This window comes from Bos grunniens, chromosome 2 (genome assembly GCF_055505025.1).
Source record: "Bos grunniens cultivar Pamir isolate PY7600 chromosome 2, Bosgru_T2T1.0, whole genome shotgun sequence".
In the NCBI taxonomy this organism is placed as follows: domain Eukaryota; kingdom Metazoa; phylum Chordata; class Mammalia; order Artiodactyla; family Bovidae; genus Bos; species Bos grunniens.
In genome coordinates, this window is record NC_141166.1 from 88,524,988 (window position 1) to 88,550,077 (window position 25,090).

Genomic DNA, 25,090 nt, shown 5'->3' on the forward strand with positions numbered 1-25,090 from the left:
GAAAAATGTCGTTCTAGGGAGGAGGAGCAGAAGGGCAGCATTTCTCATCATGTGTTGTAGTTCCAAGTATATGTATTTTATTTGCAGCGTATCAAGTGTGTAACTGAAGTCTGAAAACTTCTTTAATGCCCTTGATTCTTTTTCCCTCAACACCGAATATCTGAAAATATAGGTGTTGTGGGTAGTCAGAATAAATTCTGAAGTTTTTCTTCATTCTCTGTTATGAAGATAGTGGCAGCTGATTTAGTGCTTTATAAGGATTTTTAATATAAGTAGTTAATATTCTACAGGCAGAGAGGAAAGTGGTAACTTTTGGTTTACTTACTTGAGATGTCTTTAAACTCTAATTTGTGTTTCTTTGACTTTTAAGATCATATTACCTCCACCTTTTGGATCTTTTGGTTTAACTGTTTCTCTAATACCAGTAGGATTAACGGTTAAAACTTGGTAGAAGAAAATAGTTAAGTCCTATAATTTAATGACCAAAATAACTTCTTCCCTTTAAGCTTTATTTACATAACATATTCCTTTCTTGGTGCTTGAACGAATCTGTTAGCATTAGATCATTGATCCTTATAATCTTTGTAAAATATACGTATGGAGAAATAAGCCTGAAGGTAACATTCCTTATTTAGTAAATTAGGTAAACACAGTATATTTTATATAGCTGAAATATTTTAATTTTTAACATTAGTAGATAAATTGTGGGTTTGTTAAAAGTCATCTTTTAAAAATACTTTAAAATTTAAAAAATATAGTCCCTATGCCTAATAAATATATGTAGTTTACCTCAAATGTCCATAGAATACACTTTACCTTCTTATTGGTGGTAACTGTTTTTGATTTAATATCTACATTTGAAAGAAAGAATGTTTCATACTGTAATAGTATCTGAATTTACCCTGGATTTGTGATATAATAGAAACAAACTGGATACTACATTTAAAAACAAATTTGTTAAGTTTCATCATAAAACTTTAAAAATAATAATGTAATCCTATATATAACATTTATTTATATAAATTCTAGCTTAAATTTTTGGTTGGGTATTCTTAAAGTCTGGATATCTTATATTTGAGGCCACTTTATTTAGAAATGCTGGGTTTGGACTTATAAAAAGGAAAGATGACTCCTTATTCATAAATGACAACTAAGAATGTTCAATGAGTATCCATCTCTGTGGGTTTTAGGTATTTTTTGCAGTCGTTAATATTTTTGTACACATTTATTTAGTGCCTGTGTTGTTCTGTACATACATACAGTTTGTATGAATTGTATGAATTACTGAAAAATAGGAATAAACTTAAAAAGGTTTTGAGATGGAATGACTGGGATGGTCAGACTTTATTGTGAAAAATACAAGACATGCCTGACTATGCATTCCTTCTGTCATGAACTGCGTTGTGGAAAAGGAGCATTGTCATCAATGTGGAACTTCATTTACGTCTTCTTTCACTGTCTCAATATAGTGTCATGCTATCTCATTTTTGGTGAGGTTTATGCAAACTACTTCTGCAAGACACTTAGTGGCCCTCTTGTCACAAAATGCTCAGTTTTATTTCTCCTTCAAAAAATGATTGATAGTTGTATCAAGCATTAATTGTACATTTATAGTGTACTAGATTACTGGTAAGTTACATAGATGTGTATTAATATATACATTATGTAAAAATATTAAAAAATACGTAAAACTTCCCCTTGATTTCCAGTTGTAACCAGTATGTAAGGATCATCTTTGGAATTTGTTCAGAAAAACAAAACAATACCCCTGGACCATACCCGTGAAAGTATGGAATGGGGCCTGGGATATTATGATTCTAATAAAAGTTCCCCAGGCACTTCTGGTGACCAGCCAGGTATGGAAAGCACTGATCTGATTTTACCTCACAGGGTTTTTTATGTAGTGCTATAATGCCCATTGTATAGATAAAGAAATTGAGACACAGCGAAGCCCACAAGTATCAGAGCTGGAATATGAACCAAGGACTCTCTGACACTAAATCTTTGTTCTTACTGCTTATCCTGTTCTGCTTCTCTTTCTTCAGAAAGCAGATGCTTTAGCTACCTCAGATAATTCAGTAAACATCCCTGCCATCTCCAAATCATTCTCTAAGCTATTTTCCTACTTTGGGACATTGAGTAGTCTGACTACTAAAAGGAACAATAACATGATCACGTTGTTTTACAGAGGACAGAAGCGGAAGTAAACAAGTAATAGATAAATAGAAAGGCATATTCATGTGTTTTCCGTTAAAATTTTTTAGCACACATTTTAGAATAGGGTTTATGAAGATGGATTGGATCTTAGGTAAAGATTCTTGTGTTCTGAGTTGATGATGCCAATGCCCTAGTTATTCAGTGCCCTTGTTTGAGGGGTAGGAGAAGTAGGTAGGGGAAATAGACTACCCAGTTGAAGTCTTAAGCTGACTTTGGTATTTCACCCCAAATTCATGTCTCCATATTCAAAGTTTAATTTCAGGACCAGTTAGGGAAAGATCTTACATTCTTGTTGTGCATCTCTGCAACACTGTCCCTCTAATTTCTTCAAACACTTTTAGACAAAATTTATCATTCCTTTTCTTAGGGAAAGCTTTTCTTAAAGCATTGGCTAAAGACAACTTAGTGATTAAAGATAGCTTATTGATGGATCATTTCTACAATAAGAAGTACATTTGAAGAGAATTTACAGTGATTCTCAGCAGAGCAAGCTAAAGTTACGTATACTGTGCTCATTCATTGGTCTCATCTCAGTCTTTTATTCTCTTTGGGGAGAAAAGATCAGTATTATGGAGGTATTCTAGAGGACTAAGTGATGTACTAAATGAATCTCTTAATAAGCTGGTTTCTGGTAGTTAAATGGTGGAATTCTTTATTTCCAAGACATCAAGTTGTTTATAGTTTCTTATGATTTTGTTAGTATTTTATTCTGAAGACATGATGTAGAGATGTACATGCTTTAAAATCTAGTCTCCAATGATGGTTTTAATTTATTTTAAAATAAAAAATATTCTAAAATAGATTTATCATAGTTAAAGGTGTAGAAAAAAATAACATGCTTAAAAAAAAAATCTATTCCTTAAAAAAAACAAAAAAAAACCAAAAACTATGCTTCTTTCTTTATAACCTGTAACCATTATATATCTAACATTGTTTCACGTTATCACTGTCTTCCCTGCAATGCTGCATGAAAGCCTTAGAGACAGCTACTTCTGTTCCTAGCCCTGTTATTTATGAAGTCCAGTTCATTTACCTTTTCATCCTTTCTGATCCTCTTGTTTTCAGGACATTTTTATACTGGAGGCTGAGATTATTTCTGCAGTCTTGTAGCTGGTCTTGTTTCCAGTCTCTCTCTCCATCTATACTATTTGCTATACAATAACATTTTACATGTCTGATTATGTTACTTCTGTGCTTAAAAATATTTGAAGGCTCTCAGTGATCCAGCAGCAAGAATACAAAGTTTGAAGTCTGACAGTGGTCTTCCATACTTTTCCTTTTGATTATTTTCTCTCATTAACACCCTAAGTCATCCATCATATACACCTATAAGGCTATTAGTTATGTGCCATCCTTGAAAGAATAGAGAAACTAGTGCTCAAGTCAGTTTCTCTCTTTTGTGATTCACATGAATAACCTTGGTTAAGAAAGGTTTTAGTCATTTGTGAGCATGTTCCATTCTCATACTTGATTATAAGATGAGGTATATATTGTAATCATTACTGCATCTCACACAATATTTCTATTTAATAACCATTCTGTAAGTAATGAATTGCTGAATTGACTTTGTTTCATTTAATGTTATACTAAGATGATAATGCCGGAAAAGGCAATGGCACCCCACTCCAGTATTCTTGCCTGGAGAATCCCAGGGACAGGGGAGTCTGGTGGGCTGCCATCTATGGGGTCGCACAGAGTCGGACACGACTGATGCGACTTAGCAGCAGCATCAGCAAGATGATAATGCAGTATATTCAGGGATTGTTTCATAAATGTTTGAGGTGCTTTACGGCTTTACTTTAAGATAAATCTTGGGACCATGTTTCTTGGGGATAAGATAAGTTGAAGTATTTCAAGCTTTTATAAGAAAATGCCATTATTCAATTTTCCATGATCACAGGTGCAAAAACATCCTTTTAGTTTGCATCACCTGGGTTACATTTCTTTTACCTGTCCTGAAACTGTCTTTCCACATGTAGGTAGATGCTCTTATGAGCTCCAGTCAGTAAACTGAATGCAAACTTGTTTTTTTAGTACCAGTGAGTCATGAATATGAGGGAATTGATGCACTGACTCTATTATTGAGAAGTTTTATTGTGGTTAGAGTTAATGTGATTTCAATAAAACTGTTTGCATTGTTTCTATAACCATATATAAGCTTAAGTTTTTTGCTTATAAAATCTCTGTGCTAATAAAAAAATACCACTTGATAAGAAAATGCATTTTAGGGGCTAGAAATTGTTTGCATTTAAGAAAGTATGAAGTTAACTTCTTGTTAATTTTTGAAGGCTATGGTAATAGAACTAGAGTATTGCAACATTGGTACTTTTTAAATGACATCAGTCTCTTCAGTCCTGGCATCGTGACATTTCGTCTAGGTTTTGATAAGGACTAAAGGCTTTTAGATGTTTAGAATATTGAGTTGAGCATACAAAATAATCCTATTGACCTTAATATTAAAGTAATGATAAGTTGATGTTTCACACTATGTCAAATTATTATCCACCAGGAAACCAAGCCATCTCTGACGAGGTTTGTAGGATTTTCCTGTTAAGTCTATATATGTTTAAAATTAAGAAGATACTAAAGGGGCAGCATAATAGTATCCAGCCAAGTCTGTTTAGGAAAGTGTGCTGCTCCCTTATTTTGGAAGAATGCAGGGAGAAGTGTACTGAATTTTGTTGAATATTTAATATGCTAATATTCAGTTATACTTACAAAATAAATATTATATCTGTAGAAGTGCATCTTGAGGTAGGTTGATTGCTAAATGGTTGAGGTTTGTGAACACATTTCTCTTTATTTTTCTCTTTCACCTTCTGTTCTATTTAAAATTTAATTACAAATGGTTGCTTGTTATGGCAATACAAATTATACAGAAAGAAGTATGTCCAAAAAAAGAATCATTTGTTCCTCCTTTTCCTTTATCAGTTTACTGAAATAACCAGTTTTAGGTTGGTGTGTATCTTTTGACATTTTTCTCTAATCTCACTTGTTTGAATGTATACTTTTCTTTTTTATAAACTATATAATGTTATTCTATAGTTACTTTCCTTTTATTTAACAGTATACCGAGGATAGCTTTTCAGCTCAGTACTTTTTAGTCTATCTTGTTCTGACTGAGTGATGTTTTTAAGTGAAGTTTAGTGCAGCATAATGCATGCTCATGAAATACCAAAAGTTGATGTTTTATTGGCTTAGAGTTTGTGTTAGGTTTCTGCTAAGGGCTAGAACTTACATTTCACAAGTAGTTTTTAATTGTATTATTTTCAGATATTTAAAATACGGTGATACAATGCTACTGTATACTCTTGAGCATATTCCCCGCCTGCCCCCCCCCCCCCATTTCATGCCTAAAAAGTAGTACAGGGCTACTAGAAATGCTTTCTGTGTTCATTATTTTTGTATTATGACCTAAATTAGAACTTTTATGTATACTTTTAAACTAATTGTAGGGAGAACTGTCATAAATGATCCATAGACATGCTGCAGCTTGACAAAGTGTTGCTCTAGGTGTGTTTAAGTTATTTCTCTTACAAATGTACAGACAGATCCACTTGGATTGGCTGAAAGCAAAAAAGAAGGGCAGGGGAGAAGTCGTCAAAGTGTCGGGGGATTGGGGGGGGGTGGAGTCTGTATCAAAAGCTTAAAACAAGTTGAAGCTGCACATTAAAATTAATCAAAACACCTTATTTCTAAAAATAACATACTAAATTTAAAAATCTTGAGATCAGTTTTCCTTTGGCCTACGGAGAGCCCCATTCCATTTGACAGTTGCAGATGGGGCTGTTGCATATAGACCAGAGTGCCTAATATCTCCTTTTCCTTGTCTGCCAAGGAGATGGTAGGTAGAAAGAAGTGAGTTTGCTTTTCTCTGTATTTTTTATTTCCCGAGTCTCCTCCTCAATCTGATCCATCATTCCTGGCTACTTCATTGCTGTCAAACTTTTTTCTATTAATTTGAGATAATAAAAATGAAGAAGTCCATTTGTTTGTTAGTGAAAGCTGTTTGCATCAGGTAGGCCGGGAGGTGTTCACATTGGTTGGTTTTATTTTTGTTGAACTGTTCACCTGTTGCTTGAGTGCCCACTGTGCGGGGTATGCCAGGTGCTGTGCTTGATGCGTAGTATTAAGTGGCTCAGGGCCAGTCCTTGCTGGCCTTTTTGGAGCCCACAGTTAACATGTAGGTGCACTAAAAGGTTGGTTGATTGGTTGTTTGACTTTGCAGCTTGGAAAGGAAGGGTGAAGAAAGTAAAAAGGGAGTTGCGTCAGTAAATTTGGGCAAAGATGGAGAAAAGGATTCCAGTTCTGTGGTGATAGGAAGAAGAGCCACATGTGGGATGGTGGGCTCATTTTAAGTGCTCAGTAAGTGTTAGCTGTTAATTGCTAGCCACCTCAAAATTGTACTCCAAAGGAGGAATTTTTTGAAGTTGTTGATTTCAACGTCAAAACTGATGTATTGAAATTATTTTACTTGAAATTAACTTGAAACTATTGAGACACACACATACATGTATGTCAGTACTTGAAGTTAATTTCGAATAATGGAAAAATTTCATTTTGAGTACTCTGTCAAGCACTTGTACAGAGCACTTTATACATATTAGCTCAGGTAATCTTTCAATACTCATGATGTAGGTTCTGTTTTATTACGTTTATTTTAGAGATAAGAAAATCAAGGCACACATAAGTGAAGTGACTTGGCCTAGAGTCAGTCTGCTGAGTGGCAGAGCCTGGGCATTTATGTCTTGAGTATTATCCATTGAGTTAATTTTAATTGAATGGCTTATTTCAATAAATTATTAGGTCAGGTCCATAAAAAACTAAAGTCAGATAAAGGGAGGGATTAGAGTATATAAATTAAATTTAAAATAGTTTTTATAGTGGATATATATATTGCCTTGCAGATCAACATATCAGTTTTACCATATCACAATTATTACTGTATAGCATGGTCCTTTTCCTCTTTACTTGCAGAATACAAATGCTAAATAAAAATAAAATTTCTTCTGTACACAGTAGTAAACCTGGTGCTTCTAAGCAGCAGCCAGAAGAATGGGCATGGCTGCAATATCTCTTTCAGACTTATAATCCCAGTGCTGGCTTTGCTGATGAGCTAATCACTTCTTATGGAGCTTATTCAGAATCCCCATTCAGCCACCTTGGTCTGTCTTTACTTTCGGAAGGAGTTAGATGAGGAGAAACTGTGGAAAGTAGGAGTTGATATATCACAGAGAAATTTTGAAGATCTGATTGGATAGAATCATGGCTGTGCATTTGACAGTGTCAGTATTATCAAATCTGTTAATGTATAATGTCTTGCTTTCGCTAGCTCAGAAACATTTGTCCTGATACACATACTATATTATTTCTTTACATATTCTATTTCTGTCAGCTTGGCAGTAGTCCTTTTTAAAATTTGCAATTGTAAAATTTCTTAGAATTTAAGATTACTAGATGATTAGAGGAGACAAGTCCCAAATTTGTCGATTTTTAAATACTTTTCTTAGAGTACTCAATTCTTCTTGATGGTCCGAAGAAGTTGTTGAGTGAGTTATTTAAAAAGTATGTATAAATACAAATCTTGGAATGGTTTAAATAGTAAGAGAAGACTTATAGTACATTTCCTATATTTTTATTTATAGTATGTAAAATCCATGTTTCCAGAAAGAGTTCTTTGTATTCTGGTTCTGTATATATAACTGCCTACTGAATATCTCCACATAAATGTCTCCAAGCACTTAATAGACAAGAGTAATGATCTTCTCTCTCAAACCTAGTTCTCACTAAATGGACAGTAACCATTTAGCTACACGAGTCAGAAATCTAGAATGTGTCCCAATACTGTGTTTTTTCTACCTAATCTGCCTCCCTCTAGTTCTTAAGTTATATTTCTCAGAGATGCTCTCCTCAGAAAATCTTTTCTTACTCATTTTGCCTAGTATTTGTTAGGTTTCTCCTTATAGATGCTCACGGTAACCAAATTCCTTTTTATTGCTCTTATGTTATGATCATACCTTAATTAGTAAGATGCTTTGATAGTTTTTCTTCCCCACACTGTATAGTGTCAGGAGAGCCTGGGCAGCCAGTGCCTGGCACAAACCAGGTGCTCGGTAAAGATCTGTTGAATGAATAGAGAAGTATTATTCATTCTTTTCTGATATTTGTTAATAGTTAAATTTCTTTTTCCCTTAAGGAATAAGCAGCAAGTCTCTTTCTCAGCTGGCAACCTAATTACTTGATGTTAATGGGCTGATTTTGTTTTCACTCTTACCTCCGGTCGCAGTGCATGGTATTCAGGTTTCATTTTCCAAGTTGAGAATCCAGACTATTTTGTTCAGTTGCTTTTCATTTGTTTGTGTATTTTAGTCAATTTTTTTGGGGGGGGATTCCTATTGAGGCCTGTTCTTGGTGTCTCTTGTTTTGCTTGGATTGTCTTATAGCTTATTCTAATATTCCTTTATTGAGAGGTATATTGAGTAAATGTACACTTTTTGATAAGATGCATGGATGGCACCTGCTTGCACAGTGACATCTTTGTCTCTGAAAGTACTGGTATAGAAACAAAAACTGAGAGATGTCTAAGCTTTGGGAAGCTACAGTCTAGTTACTTGTTTGGCATGCATTCCTTTTAAGGGATAAATTTTACTCTGCAGTACTGAGAGATGTTTTGATAGTGGGATTAGCTAAGCCTTTTAGGTGAATTATTAAATGATTCTGAATCATTATCACAGGAGAAAATCAGAAGCAAGAAAAACTAGTTAAGCAACTGGTACACATAAACAAGTTGTCAACTCTTTTGTGTCAGTGCTGTTGTTTTTTGTAGAAATGTTGGAAACTGGGAAAGTATAATCAGTGATTGGAGGGATTTGAAGCCTTTCTTTACACTCGTGACAGTATTTCTCTTGATTTTAAATTGGGGCCTTACTTATTTTGGGATGACTAGGAAAATGAGACTCTTGAATCTTGTTCCGTATCTGAGTGTCCTGCATCTGAAAAGAATGCGTGGGTTTCTTCCCAGGGCCACCAGTACTTGACTTCCTTACCCTGCTTGTGGCTGGGTCAGTAGTTAATGGTGGCCTGGTCTGTCCCTGTGATCTGCTCAGTTCTGATCTTCCTCTTCTCCTATCTTACTTTCTTACCCTAGTTGTATTATTTATGTTGTACACACCCACACAGGCACCAGAAATGTTTTTCTGTGTCACTGTAAGGATTTTTCTATCTGCCTTGAAGGGAGAATGCAGTAGTTCAGCAACTTGGAGATTGTAGATTCTGAAGACAACTGTCTGAGAAACTCAAGTCTAGCTATATAAAAATTTCTTGTGCTGCTCGTCCAGTTTTTGTTAAAGGCAATACTGCCCTCTGGTGTCCACAATCCAATTCCAACCCATAGCTTCTTAATTAAATTGTTGTTTTTTTTTTTTTTTTCACTTTTAAAGTTTAGACCCTACAGCTTCTTAGAAAAATGCAAAAATTATTTAAGACTTTCAGTTTAGTTTATTTGCTGGCTTGAAGTCTGTTGGATCAAGTAACTTGGGATCATACTAGAGTCATCTATATAATACTTCTTATCTGATAATGTCCAAAATTAAAAAAAAATATATATTACTTTCCTCTGTTCATAAGGAAAGTGTTCTTAGTTCTCATTTTAAAAATATGATACATTGGATCATTGCCAACTTTGAAAAAACGAAATCCTTATTCTCCTTCCTTCACTTTTGTAACTAATGTGTCATTTTTCATTTCATTCTGGATATAAATCGTAATTTCTTTTGCCTGTGTTTTTTCTTCACAAGCACGCCTTTCATATAATGATAGAGGTAAGATGCACTGATGTTTGTTTTATGGCTGTGGAACTTTGTGGATGCATACTAAACATTTTGTTCTTAGATTTTGTTGTTGTTGCTTTATTGTGCATCCTTTATAGTTTATAAATTTATGTTATAGTTTTTTCCACTTACAATATTAAAAATATTTATTTTATCATAGCATTAGTTTTCGGTTTTAAAGAATTGTTAACAATGTTTATACTAATCTAAGGTGAAATGTGGAAACGATTGTTTTAGTTGATAAGTTAACACCTGATGGCTAAATTTTTAGCCTTAAAACCTTGGATTGGTTAATTTTTATAGTATGTCATTAATGTCAGCATGTGCTCATTTTTAACAGGTGCTGACTTTCTCATTGAACCCATTATCTTTTAATGTGAAATCTGTGTTTTCAGGTAGTTTATTTCATCTTTGGCATCTTTAGTAAATGAACTGGCCAGAGGAATTATAACTTGCTCTTTTGCTGTCTGGGAGTTTTAAGGCTTTTATTTAGATTAGAATTGGCCTTTCATGTGGAGAACTCAGAATGAGTAAAATGGTTGCAGACAGCTTTACAGCTCCTCGCTTCTAATCTTGTATCCATTCTTGGCTGTAGGGATGATGCTGGGTAGTGGTACTGGGATGGTGGCCACTGTTGTTTCCGTGTGATTTCTCAGCATGATTTCTTCTGCTGCCATAATTTTCACATACAAATGGGGTAAAGAGATGTGATCAGAGCCATGTTCTAACGTGTATCTTTTTCACTGGGCAAAATAGCATGGGTACTGCAAGAGAACTGGAACTTAGGGAGTTTTCAAGAATTCTGTAGTCCTTATAGTTGTCCCTCTAGAAGTGGTTTTTCTCTGTAGCAGGGCAAGGGCATGTTTTATGGATAACATTAGAATGTTGTCATTATGAAGTTTAAGTTTGAATTTGTCTCCCGAGGTGTTCATGTATTTTAAAGGTATAAATCTTTCTTCCTAGAATCAAGTGCTGAGTTTTTTATAAATTAGTAAAATGATGCTAATAAACTGAAAATCATTTTTAATATTCTTAGATTATAGGATAAATAAAAGCTAGATATAAGAGAAGCTGTTAAAGCTTCCTGTAAATGTAATGAAGAGCTAAAAAGTATGAATTAGAAGAATATTCTAATAATCTTTTACTAGAAAAGCAAAAAGATATATTGATTGGTATTACAGATTTTATAGTTATAATCTTACAGAGTTCTCATTTTTAAACCTGACCTTTCCAAGAATTATAGAATATTGTTGAAAAACACATATTTCTAAAAGTTCTGACATTTTGTAGGTGCTGACTTTTTAGACCTTTTTCTCACCCTTTGAAAATTGGCCTGTGTTCTTGTCAGTTTAAGCTTCTTAAGGTAATTTTGACAAAGCGTATTTCAGGCTGTTAATATATAATGTTGACCATAATGGTAATAATCATTAAGAGAGTGATCTAAGATTTCTTACCGAAATAATGGTAGCTTCAAAACTTTGTAAGTAGAGTCTTGAAAACTAACAAGAACTTTTTAAAGTTTATCTGTACATTTGGAAAACATCCAGTGATTTTTTTTTTTTTTTATTGTAAACATAGGCATTGGAAATTTTTGTTTCTTAAAATTAAGTTTAATATTACATTAAAATCTTATTTTGAACAGTTAATATATTCTTAATTTGAGATGTGGATTAAGTCATCTAAATCCTGATGTATAGACTGGATCGTATCCACACGGTTGGTACTCTTTAGAATAGAGAATGGGTAAGAGACATTATCAGTCAGTTTATAAAAGTTATTACAAATCTTAGTGTGCACGTATAGTACCATTTTACTTTCTACTTGGTTATTTTCCCTCTTCAGCTTTCAGCCCTCAGCTGCATGGTTTAATTTTGGCATCCCTGCTTTGAAAACTCAACTTTTCTAACTTTTCTTTAAAAGATGAGGGAATCATTGATTTTAACTTTGTAGTTATAAAGTTTTTCAAATTGAACTTTTTCTTTCTAGTTAGCCTAATTATTCTTTTATGCAGTTATCCAATAATTCTTGAATTTTGAGGACCGAGTGGTTTCCTTTGCCTTTAGAAGAGTGGTTTTCAGCTTTTTGCCCTCTGTCTCCACGTTCACAGAAGTCCTATGTCCCTATCAGTGGGATCTCTTATTACAGACCTACTTGATCAGTCAGGGGATGAGGGAAGGAGGGAGGGTTTAATACTGGTAAATGTCACAGTCTTGTTTCCCGTCCCACTGAGGGGCCATACTTCTAAGGGTTACATTTGACTTCCTTGACTTATCACTTTGTTAACTAAAACAATCTTTACCTCTACTAACCTTTCATATTTTGAATGTGTGAGGGAAACACAACTTCTGTAGACATTTAAAAATTATGTTAGAATGGGTCACAGGAAGTCTTCTGGTTTATCATACTGTTTTAAAATAGGAATTCACAAAGGATTTTTAGAAAGATTGTCTACTTCAGAAGAAGAAATTACATTATGTTTTCTCTTTAATACTTTGCAAGGTTTCTATTGCTGAGAATCTTTCTAACGTAGATGTCAACTTTTAAAAAATCTTGAGTGGCACTTGGGCTGATTAATGCCTAAAGGGAGCACTAACTGTCTTGAGGCATTAGAAGACGAGTTTTGTTTTGTTTTTAAAGGGAGAGTAAAGGCAGAAAGACATGCATTGATGAAGGGGGTGACATATAATTTATAAGTGTCTTAGGCTCCACCCAGTGCCATAAAGTCTGTTGCTACAGAAATTTTAGTTACTTCTTACAGTATTCATTAGCCAGGCCTTCAAACATCTCTTGAAGCTTTCCAAAAGGCTTCCTTCCTCATGCTTTATTTGCAGATATTAAACTAATACAATGCTTTCTGCAAAGAGTTGGCACTTCACTTTGTATAGGAGGATTCCCTGGTGATGCTGTACTCCTATTTATGTATTTGCTCCATTTAAAAAATTAACTATAGCAGTATACTTCTCTCTCATTTACCATAGCGTATCATCTAATGTGACCACTTATTTTCTGAATTATAATTTGTATTTTCTTTGCCATTAAGTCCCGGAATACTATCTCAGTCAATTCTGGGAAATAATTATAAGCAAAAGGATGAAGTGTTACTGGGTGGAAAAATTAGAATGAACAGAGTAGTTTGGTTATAGCAATACTAACTTACATATTTTTGTATGTGCTTTGTATTTGAAATACTTACTTGTAATGTATTTGAAAATAGCCGTGGGTATTTCTGATATTAGTGAAAAAGAGTTGAAGCTAAACACTCATTGGGGAAAGTAATGGATTTTGAGGAGTGGGTTTTTGATGCATAGCCATAATTTGCTGTTTTGTTACTTTTCAAATCCTTACTCTATAAAGAAGTATCAACTGGATAAAATTGAGGTACTATTAGTAGTATCCTGGAAGGTTACAGAAAATCTTAGAATTAATGAGACTGGATCAAAAAGATATTTTCTCCTGATTGCTATATATATGTAGTGATCACACACACACACAGAGTAATAGTGTTGAATGTTATTATGAAAATGAAATTCAAGCTCCTTGCTTTGTGATCCCTATAGATAATTAGTAGTGCTTGAGAACTCTGTTTTGGCAAGGTTGAAGTTAATGTCATTTGTATGTGTTTACCATTTTTGTCAATTGATTCCTTAGTATACTCACTTTTTTCTGATGTTTAGAAGTGATATGTATCATGTGCTGCTTTTTAAAATAATACTATTATTGTTTGTAGGACCCAGGACCACCCCCACCTTCTCCATTACTAGGTTTGAAGCCATTACAGTTACTAGAAGTGAAAGCAAGAGGAAGATTTGGTTGTGTGTGGAAAGCCCAGTTACTCAATGAATATGTGGCTGTGAAAATATTTCCAATACAGGTATGTTCATTGCAGTTTTCTGATATGCATATATTTGTTAAAAGATGCAGCTGGTTAGGTCATTGTAAATCAGAAACAGTCTGAAAACACAAGCCATATGTTTCAGGGTGGTTTTGTGCTACTGGGGAAAATGGTTAGCCCTTTTATGTCTGTCTTCTCATCTGAGAAATTAATCATACAACAGTCATGTTTGTTTGGAGCGGTGGAATTTCAGTATATGCACATATTTTTGCCAATAAAAGTTGTACAGAAATGCAGAGATGATTCTAATTAAAAATTAAAAATTCATTGTTTGAGTGGTTAATTTTTAATGTCCCATTGACATTACCAGAAAAAGCAAACAGAATAATGAAAAAGTAGTGTGCTTTGTTTTAGAATTGCTGTTTGGAGATATATCAATATTACTAGACTGATTGGATTTTGTTCTACTTTTGAGTATTGATGTAATTGTTTCATTTTGTTCAGTGAATTTTCTTTCTTTCTTTTTTTTTTTTTTTGTTCAGTGAATTTTCAGAGGCAGTCAGCTGACTCCAAATAATTGGTTTACTTTTGACTTGTTTTTGTTTTAGAGGCCAACCTCATAAAACCCTGGTCTCACACACCTCTGAGTTACCCTTTAGTTTTGCTCCATTCGTGGTGTAGATCTGTGATGATTCCTTTGTTCCTGTTGTCTGTTTCTCTACACCTGTGGCTAATACCATGCATGGTATTGGGATCCTGGCTGGTTGTTTTGATGCAGGTTTCATCACTCCCTTGCACCTTTGTTGTAGACCTTCCTTATACCAAAATAATTCAGTTTCTTTGTCTAATATACCTAGACTTCTGCCGTCTTACCTCCTTGAAAGCCTGTTTCTCAGAGTCTGTGAAGAAGTTTATTACTTTTTTTTTTTTGGTAGCAAGGCAGATACTGTTAAATGTAGTTTAGTTCTCAGAGGAGAAGTCTATTGGGCCAATGAGTGTTCTTATTTCATGTGAGGACGCATTTGGATTAACATAAATGTAACAACAACAATGACCATAGCCAACATTTTATTGAATGGTTCTATTGTGTCAGATAGAGGTACTTTACATATGTAAGTACACACTGATACGTATCCATGTATTACCCATACGTATAATACAACACACACTTCACGTATAACACAACAACCCTGTGAGGCAGACACCACAGTCCCTGTTTTACTAATGAGGAAACTGAATGATTATGTAATGTGCCAGAGATTCTTAGATAGTTTGGATCCAGAGGGTTCGTACCCATTATGCCTCCGTCTTTCATTATTCTCCCATTGTGAAAAGAAACTAATCCTTTGTAAGTAGACACAACACATAAGAGGCATGGATCACTTTGCAGGCACAAGTGAGTCTGTGGTGTTTCAAATTATTGTATTGCATATTTATACCCCATTGCTTTCTTATCAACTCTGCAGGGTATTCTAAACATTTTGTTAAGAATGTCTGACATACTGTTAGTCTTCGAAAAAAATTTATTTTCTATTTAGATGAAGTCATTCTCCCTGAATTTCATGTCTCAGAGAGATTATTCTTAATAGTAACATAGGTAACGTCACACCATGATGAAATTACACTGTAGTTATTAACTTGTGTAGGGAACATGTTGCCATTTTTAAGATTCAGAAGTGCAGCATTTCCGATAACTCCTACATTTACAAATTAGAAACATAAAAATGTATGTTTGAGGGAATGGCGGAGGGCAGGCATTTAGTATGGAGCTGTTACTTGTTGTCAGAGTTTTCTTTTATTAAAAAATAGGACAAAAGAAAACCAAAGAATCTTTTAATACTTAGTCTTTAAAAAAAATTGTCTTAGAACTTACTGGAGTAATCTCTTAGATGTGGTTTATTTGCCTGTGTTCTTTGTATTCTTATTTTTCTTTCTTTTTAACTCTAGGATAAACAGTCATGGCAGAATGAATATGAAGTCTATAGTTTGCCTGGAATGAAGCATGAGAACATACTGCAGTTCATTGGTGCAGAGAAACGAGGCACCAGTGTTGATGTGGATCTTTGGCTAATCACAGCATTTCATGAAAAGGTAGAAATATCAGTACTCCCCATTTTAACTCAGTAAGGTCAGGGTTGGCTTACTTTCCTAATGTTGGCTACAAAACCCTCACTTACTTTTCTGGGAACAGGGTGTATCTTTATAAATAAAAACCTGTTTTAAAAGTAATTTATATTAATAGAAAAACAAAGATGACAACTTTTTCGCCTAACCCTCTACTTATATAATACTAGTCTTTTGTCCCTGATTTCTTGTGCTGCAGTTACTTCTCTTACAAATAATTATTTTAGTATCAGTTCACTTCAGTTCAGTTGCTCAGTCGTGTCCGACTCTTTGCGACCCCATGAATCGCAGCACACCAGCCCTCCCTGTCCATTACCAGTTCCCGGAGTTCACCCAAGCTCATGTGCATCGAGTCGGTGATGCCATCCAGCCATCTCATCCTCTGTCGTCCCCTTCTCCTCTTGCCCCAAATCCCTCCCAGCATCAGGGTTATAGCCAATGCTTAATAATTTTCATTCGCCATTTACCATCCACATTTATTACACAGGCCATTTTTCAACTTGAATTTTGTTTCTTAAAATTCTTTAATCAGTGTCGCTTAGTGACAGAAGTAATGTCAGGAAATTTATCTGATCTTTGATTTGTCACTAATTTGTAGGGTAGTTACCACCAAAACACATTTGCTATTTTTCCTCAATTTTTCTACTTTCAGAGTTAGTATGAAAGTATACATTAATGAAGTAGGAAATTGGGTTATTTTTGCCAATCAGTTTCATCATTGTCAGAAAAAAGTGGCTCTTTTATTTCTCTGATTCTTGACCAAAAGGTTGTCAGTGATCTCCAGAGGAAGATCCTTTAGGTTAGTTGTTTATATGTTTTAATTTTTTGTTCTCCTAGTCCTATGATATAACATCTCAATAGTATATTTTAACTTCTAAAATATTTTCTAGAATTTTAGATTTCCAATAATCTTTTTTTTTCTTTTAAATTTCATCTTCTAAATGAGAAATTAACTGACTATGCTTATAGCAAACCTTGAAAGATTAGTGATATTCCTTTCAAATGTTTATTAATGTGAAACTTAAAACCGTTCAGAAAGAAATGGACTTTGGATATTATTCACTGAAAGGAAAGATATGTTGGCTTCCATAACCTCTTAAAAGTAAAAAGGAAAGTCTCCATATACACATGGCTTTTATCAAGAACATAAGTTGTTTTTTTTTCCCCCTTTCTTTAGGGTTCACTATCAGACTTTCTTAAGGCTAATGTGGTCTCTTGGAATGAATTGTGTCATATTGCAGAAACCATGGCTAGAGGATTGGCATATTTACATGAGGATATACCTGGCCTAAAAGATGGCCACAAACCCGCCATATCTCACAGGTAGAGCTGAATTTATATTATTTTCCCCAATATTCAGTATTTGTTTATTATTTAAACTTTCAAACCATTGGGCAAAAGTTTTCCCCTAGTTATTTAGTCATGCTGTTGGAGGCATTTGATTTTTATTTGTTTTTCAAATTAGCTTTGAGATTGGCCAGGAAGTATTTCGGATGATATATATATTAACATCATTATCAAAGGTTAATGATTGACTTATGTTTCAATTTGTCTTATTTCCTAAAACATAGTTAAGAATGAAAGTGTATTTATCTCAAAGGAGAAATTTATTTTGCCTCAAAACATGATTTACTTCAAAGATGATTATAAATATGTATAAGAGGATGTAATTAAGGAGAGATTTTCAAATATATTTTTGTTGTGTTTTGAATGACCAAGTGATCATTACCGAAGTGCAAGTGATGGGAGGCATGATTTGAATAATTGGGTTGCCTAAATTTCCTTTTTCAGTGAAGAAATAGTACTTGGACCCAATAACGGTCAGATCCTTAAAGGGAAAACATTAGTTCCCTTTAGACATGGGATTCAGTTTGCCACTATAATTTAACTTCCTTGAACCTGGGATCAGTTTATCATCTTTTCAGTTTAAAGATGGTTGTTTTAAATTAACTGATTCTTGGAACTAATACTTAATCGAGTGCTGGTGGTGTTTTAGGTTGCAGGGAAGCATTACTTTTATTTCAGTTCCAATTTTGAAAACCTTAAATGACTTCCACCTCTGAAGTTGCTCCCCTTCATCTTCCTGCATACTGTCTAACTGCCTCTTCCTGAATTTTTGCTTGCCTCACATAGTCCTATGGGAAATAATCCTTGTGAACCCCAAAGGTTACTTTAAATAGGGTACCTAAAAATCGATTGAGTCTAAAACTGGATATTGTATCATTTGTGGGTCTCTCTGCACACATAAATTTAACCATTGCTTACGACATAGATGTGTTTGCCTGGGGTATAGTTACCTCTGGCATGAACTAGTTGAGGCTGGAGTGTAGAGGAGGAGATCTGATTGCCTTAAAATGGTTACTCTTTTCGGAAAACCAGGATCCAGCTGGAGCATGTATGTTATGGTGAAAATTTTTTATCTGGTAAACATTCCTACGGATGCTTTTTGTACAGCCAGGTTGATGACTATAATAAGAACCATTAAAATCAGGGACTATTTTAAAATGTAGGCCTCTGCCAATAGGCAAAAAGACTCCAATCCTGCTATTATTTGAAAATTTTTTCATTTTGGTTTTTAAACTGAAGTTTCAGTGAGAGTTTCTAACTTTAAACTGAAATATGCTTATCATCTTAAAAAACATTTTTTTGATTGGTAGATTGGAGTGACATAGATAACATGAAAGCTGGGCAGTATCTTTGGAATGGCAGCTCTTTATAAAAGGCTTTATGGGGAGAATTCCTTCCTATTGTCCCTGTGGTGGATAGGACTTGGTCACTGTACCCTTGTGCTTCAAGCTATATGGAGACTTTACTTAAGCTTTTTTCCCTCTCCCTTTTTCTGTATTTCATACTTTGAATTAACTTTTTTTATAGCATACATAGTCTCTTTTCCTAGTCAGAGTCAAAAAATTTAAAAGATACTGTTTAAACTGAATTTGAATACTTTGTCTATCTTTCTATTTGCAAGGGACATCAAAAGTAAAAATGTGCTGTTGAAAAACAATCTGACAGCCTGCATTGCTGACTTTGGGTTGGCGTTAAAGTTTGAGGCTGGCAAGTCTGCAGGTGATACTCATGGACAGGTAAGGATGATAACTATAAACTCTCAAGGAAAAATAATCCTGTCCCATATTTTCTTAGATGGCTGATCTGGAATCAGTTGGTCTAAAATTATTGTGGTGGTTATTAAATTGGCATCTAATACAAGAATAACTGTCTTGAGTAAGTTTTAAAGTTGCTAAGGAAGATATTTTCATATGGTAGTTTAGATCAAGGAGTTCATCTAAAACAATTCAGATGTTATAGGACTCTATTTTTAAAACTAATCAAAGGAGAATCTAACACATTTTAATAGGCCTCATTCTTTTAGGGAGTTCTTAATATTATTAACTTACTAGCTTTAATTTAGGGTTTCCCTAGTGGCTCAAATGGTAAAGAATCTGTCTGCATTGCAGGAAACCTGGGTTTCATCCCTGGGTTGGAAAGATCCTTGGAGAAGGAAATAGCAACCCACTCTAGTATTCTTGCTTGGGAAACCCATGGACAGAGGGGCCTGATGGGCTACAGTTAATCGAAGTTTACACAGAGATCTCAGCAATGGAAGCCTGTAAGGAAGGCTAGAGAGGAAAAGAACATCCATATTTTATTCTCAGAAACTGAGGCTAGGAAAGGTGTTTTCAAAACAGTTTGACCAAAAGGTGTTATTTCCTTACAAAGCCAAATGATTTTGTATAATCATTGCTTCATCTTTCAAATTATGCAAATTATTTGATCACCTGATTCTCAGATTTCTTTTTTCCCAGTGTATGCTGTTGGCCTCCAAGAACACAGCACAACAAATTTTGGCAGTATTGACTAATGATTCAAGAATTTAGTCAATAGTCATAGTTCTAGAAAGTTGACAGCATGTGTATTTTGGAAGGAAGGCATTTTTGTGGAGTATTGCTGAGATGGGAGATTGTGCAGGAAGTCTAGGACCAAACTTCTGAGCTGATTATTTTAAGACTTAACTTTTCCAAAGAATTCAATCCTTTGGTACCTTATAAACTTAATATACCATCCCTCCCTTAAAAAAAAAAAGGATTCATTCATATCTTTTAATGCCCTCATGATTGGGTTATATGACGTGGGTAAAAATAATAATACATAACAATAATACATAATTACATGTATGCATAATAATAAATAATACATCACTGATTCCTTGACTTTAGATTTCACGGACCAGAAAATTTTAAATGCATGTTATTGACTATTTTATATTTTGTAAAGAACACTGGGAAAAAATGATTTTTATCTTTTGTCATCATCAATTGATAAAAGAGAGGACATTTTACACTAAAAAAAGATGATGTCATTATTTCATAAAAATAGAAGTACTTTGGATGACATACATTTGTCTTTAGGAGAAAAGACTTTTGGGAAAAGCTTGCTTGTAGCACATTAAAAGTTACTTAAAGTGGCAAAAAAGGGAAAGTTACTCTTTAAAGTGTTCTCCTTATTATTAATAAATGAATTAGAAACTTGAACTTTAGGGTCTTAGTGAGCAAAACATTTTTTTTTATAATACCTTTGTTAAATGTGTATTTACAGGTAATTGCCCGATTTCTAGTGTAGCTCACAGTAACTTAATAATGTATCTTTTGGAAATACTAGTATCTGGGCCACTCCCTAGACCTACTAAAACTCAAGTGGATTGTGATCTACCCAGGTATCACACAGAAATTTTTAAAATAAATGAATTTTGTCAAGCACCAACCAGAGTCATCTGTACTAGCTTGGTAATCATAGTTACATTAATAAGAAATAGCAAACTGCTAGGGACAGATATCAATAAGGAATATAAGAATTCATGAAGAAACAAATAGATTTTGTGCAAATAGAACTTTAGAAAGTTTATCTATCCTTTATGTGGCTAATTTGCTTTATGTTTTGTATTGTTATACTCAAAAAGAGTATTTTTTTTTTAAGGATACATTTCAAGCAGTGTACAGTCAAAAAGCATACAGATTTTTTCTCTGTTCCATCCTTTATCCACAAATAACCATTGTTCAGTTTGTGATTACTTCCAGAAGGGGGAAAAAGTCTAAGCCTAAACCAGCATAGTATGTGTTGATGTATCTATTAAGTGTATACCGAAGGGATCTTAGTATATGCACTGCTTTGTTCTTTGCTGTTTTCATCCTACAGTATTTTTAGAACTCTTTCCATGTCAGTCCTTATAGATCTACCTCATGTTTTTCTAAGAGCTGCATAGTACTTTTATTTGTTTAAGCACACCCTACTCATGGTTGCCTCCACCGTTTCCATTACTGTTGTATTACTTGAAATGGAATAAAATTCTGGTGGTCAAAATTTAGTTATCTTTCCTGATAGTATACCACAGTTGGTTTTGATTCTCTTTACAAATGATAAAATGTCAGTTCACAAAATTAGTAATTGCTATTTGCTTTTAACATCTTTTTCAGGTGGGTACCCGAAGGTATATGGCTCCAGAGGTGTTAGAGGGTGCTATCAACTTCCAAAGGGATGCATTTTTGAGGATAGATATGTACGCCATGGGATTAGTCCTGTGGGAACTGGCTTCTCGCTGTACTGCTGCAGATGGTAAGGGAACAAATATTTTTTAAAAAGATATTATGTATGTGTATGTGTGTACCTACTACACATGTATGAAAAGGGCTGAGTACTCTCTAAGGTAATATTATAAAGTACAGCTGTTTTTTAAGTAGACTCCCAGAAGTGGTAGCGTAAAGAAAATTCAGGAGGCAGGGGACAGGAGGGCAGGAAAGGAAAGGTGCTGAAATGTCCTGATTCATTATGGTTGCCAGATGCTTTGCTGGGCACTTCACATACCTTTAGCTTATTTCCTGAAACAACTTTGGAGGTAATTATTAGCTTAGTTTTCTATGTGAGGAATTTGACACTCAAATTTTAAGTAGAAATTAAGTAGCTTGTCTATTTTAGCTTCAAGTTGATGAGTGATAGGGCCTAGATTTGAAACTCTGATCCAGATTCAGGGAGAGGGCTGCTACCTTGGTCAGGTCATATGGGTCCTAAGACACCTAAGGGTTAAAGTCAGCTCTTGGGTGAGAGTTGCATGTAGATTTGGCCTCTCAGACATTGTCCTGGGAAGGTATATGATGGAAACATATACCTCAGCAACAGATTGAATTAGCATTCTATCCTCCATGGCTGAGCACATTATACTGCAGGTTAGATTCTGCCTCTTCAAAGCTTTGAAAGTCTGATCTACTGTAGACATTATTATAAACATAAGTTACATTCTCTAGCACATCACCTTGGTTCCAAGAGATTCCTAGTCCTTGTTTTTTAAATCCTTTTCAAAAATAGGTATTCACATTGATTGATTATAAACCTGCATGTTATATTCCTGGTGTGAAGGAATTATAGTGTTGTGGGTACTGTCTTTAGTGCTCCTTAGAAGGTCTCTCTTTTCTCCAATTATGTTACACTTTTTGGGATATCAGAATATAAGATAAACTTTCTGACTGCTAACCCCCAAACCAATGTTAGTTTGATGTTTTGTTTTTTTCTAATTTTAATTTTCTAAAGGTGTAACTATCTTAACCTATGTTCTAAGAGTATTTTTTGAGTACTGTAATAGTTTTTCAGTGTATGACAGACTACCTCTGGTATATGAAATTTGACTTGGGAAAAGGTGCTTTTAAAGGGAATTTAGTGGACAGTGGTCAGGAATGGACAGCCATTCATTCTTCCAAAATTGGTGTGGGAGTGGACCCAGAACCTGAGTAAACTGCTCAGTGTGTTTTGGGTCAAAGTGGAAGATGAACGCATTTATTATGTGCATTTATGGAGGCAGAAAGAAGCAGGTGAGATGGCAGATGTTACGGGAAAATACATTGCTTAAAATTTGACTAATAACTCTGAAGCAAATCAATTGGATATAGTATTATGAGGGATAAACAATGTACAGTTCAGTTGATAAAAATGTATCTTGGACAGTTAATTCTAGAGTAAGGTTAAGTATGAATTGTCCATGTAGGTATGTGTTTTCTGAGTTTATGTGCTCAGTCATGTCCAACTGTTTGCAACCACATGGACTGTAGCCCATCAGGCTCATCTGTCTATGGGATTTTCCAGGCAAGAATACTGGAGTGGGATTCCCACTTCCTTCTCCAGGATATCTTTCCAACCCAAGGGTCGAACTCATGTCTCCTGTGTCTCCTTCATGGCAGGTGGATTCTTTACCTGCTGAGCCATGGATAAATGTTAATACCTGAGAAGTGTAAGGAAATATTATCAGAGTTTGGAGGAGTGAAGAGTTGCTTTGTTTTGTATGAGGGAAGTTTTTATGGAATAAGAGAGGGATAGATGCTTAGATTTCTTAAATACCTTGCATGTGCTATGGAATACTTAGTTGCAAAGAGGCATTTCTGATCCAAGTCAGAAACTATAGGGGACAGTGTGAACATTGCTATAGTGATTTTAATTTTTTTTGATGGCTAGTCATTGATGGTTTAGTTCAGTGAGTCTCAAATTTCAATGTGCAAACCAAACTCCTGGGAATCTTAAAATTCAGATTTTGACTCAGTAGGTCTAGGGTGGGGCCTAATAATTACATTTCTTATAAGCTGCCTGTCAATGCTGCTCACCTGTGGACCACATTTAGAGTAGTGAGGGGAAGAGACACTTTAGAATGTCAGTACTCTTAAGTGCACAAGCAGAGCCCGACTATTCAGCTACCAGGTATTCGTACAGTTAGACAGGGTTGAATTAGATAGCCTCCTTCATGATCCAGTTAACTTAATTCTATGCAGGAGTATTTGGTATGTTTTGAGAACTTGCACAGGGTTTGTTATCTATATACAGACACATCTGGTCACTGAAGTTGCTCATTAGTGACCAGTTTCCCATCAAGGACAGATGGTTCACAGACTCTAGAGTCATTCTCAGGTGGATTCAGCTTACGTCATAGCTGTATGCCTTTGTGCAAATTATGGAACTTTTTTTGAGCTTATCTGTAAAATAGGGTAATGCCACCTGTACTCTGTGAAGATAAAATGGAATATAAAGTTTCTGGTCAGCATTAAGTGTTTATTGATGATTAGTTATTACTAACTTCTAACTGAATTTCTGTATTTGAGTAGGCCTAAGTAAAAAAAAAATTATGTTGTAGAATAAATCTTGCTTTTCTGTGAAGGCACCATTCTGACTTGTTGGGAACCCTCTTTATACAGTACATTTGTGATTTTTAAACTAAATATTTGGCAGCTTTTGTGAGGGCAGAGATGTGCCTCTGGAGTACATACCTCCTTGTATGATTGTGTAGGGGGCTAGGGCATGTCAGAATAAAGATGGCTGTAATGGACTGAACCGAAAGGAAAGCACTAGTGTTGATAGTCTGATCTGAATTGCAGGAGGAGTGGGTACCTTACAGAGATGTTATATCCTTAATATGCACATATCCACAGTTCCCTGTGTCCTATATACAGAGGTAGGTATTCCTTATGTAGTAGGTAAGAGAGCTCCTTAGAATACTTAGCAGTTACATGCTAAATTACAGACTTTTTGATTTCTTCTAAATTAAAATTTGTGGTTGTTAACTACAGTTGAGTGTTTGTTTCTCTCCTGTCATTATCAGTTCAGTTCAGTCGCTCAGTCGTGTCCAACTCTTTGTGACCCCATGAATCGCAGCACACCAGGCCTCCCTGTCCATCACCAACTCTCGGAGTTCACACAAACTCATGTGCATTGAGTTTGTGATGCATCCAGCCATTTCATCCTCTGTCGTCCCCTTCTCCTCCTGCCCCCAATTCCTCTCAGCATCAGGGTCTTTTCCAGTAAGTCAGCTCTTTGCATGAGGTGGCCAAAGTATTGGAGTTTCAGCCTCAGCATTAGTCCTTCCAATGAACATCCAGGACTGGTCTCCTTTAGGATATACTGGTTGGATCTCCTTGCAGTCCATGGGACTCACAAGTCTTCTCCAACACCACAGTTCAAAAGCATCAGTTCTTCTGCGCTCAGCTTTCTTCACACTCCCAACTCTCACATCCATACATGACCACTGGAAAAACCATAGCCTTGACTAGATGAACCTTTTTTG

The 25,090-nt window shown here is 34.9% G+C and overlaps 1 protein-coding gene across 2 annotated transcripts in view; it reads left to right on the top strand.

Moving 5' to 3' along the window:
* ACVR2A (activin A receptor type 2A) overlaps window positions 1-25,090 on the top strand; it is a 96,345-nt gene that overhangs the window by 65,491 nt on the left and 5,764 nt on the right. Inside the window, exons 5-10 of one of the 2 annotated variants that reach the window (XM_086352449.1) lie at window positions 10,014-10,037; window positions 13,774-13,917; window positions 15,826-15,969; window positions 17,180-17,325; window positions 18,971-19,085; window positions 21,471-21,609. In XM_086352449.1, the coding sequence (XP_086208575.1) occupies window positions 10,014-10,037; window positions 13,774-13,917; window positions 15,826-15,969; window positions 17,180-17,325; window positions 18,971-19,085; window positions 21,471-21,609 (712 nt within the window). The remainder of the gene's footprint in view (window positions 1-10,013; window positions 10,038-13,773; window positions 13,918-15,825; window positions 15,970-17,179; window positions 17,326-18,970; window positions 19,086-21,470; window positions 21,610-25,090) is intronic. The other variant, XM_086352458.1, reaches the window with a different exon arrangement.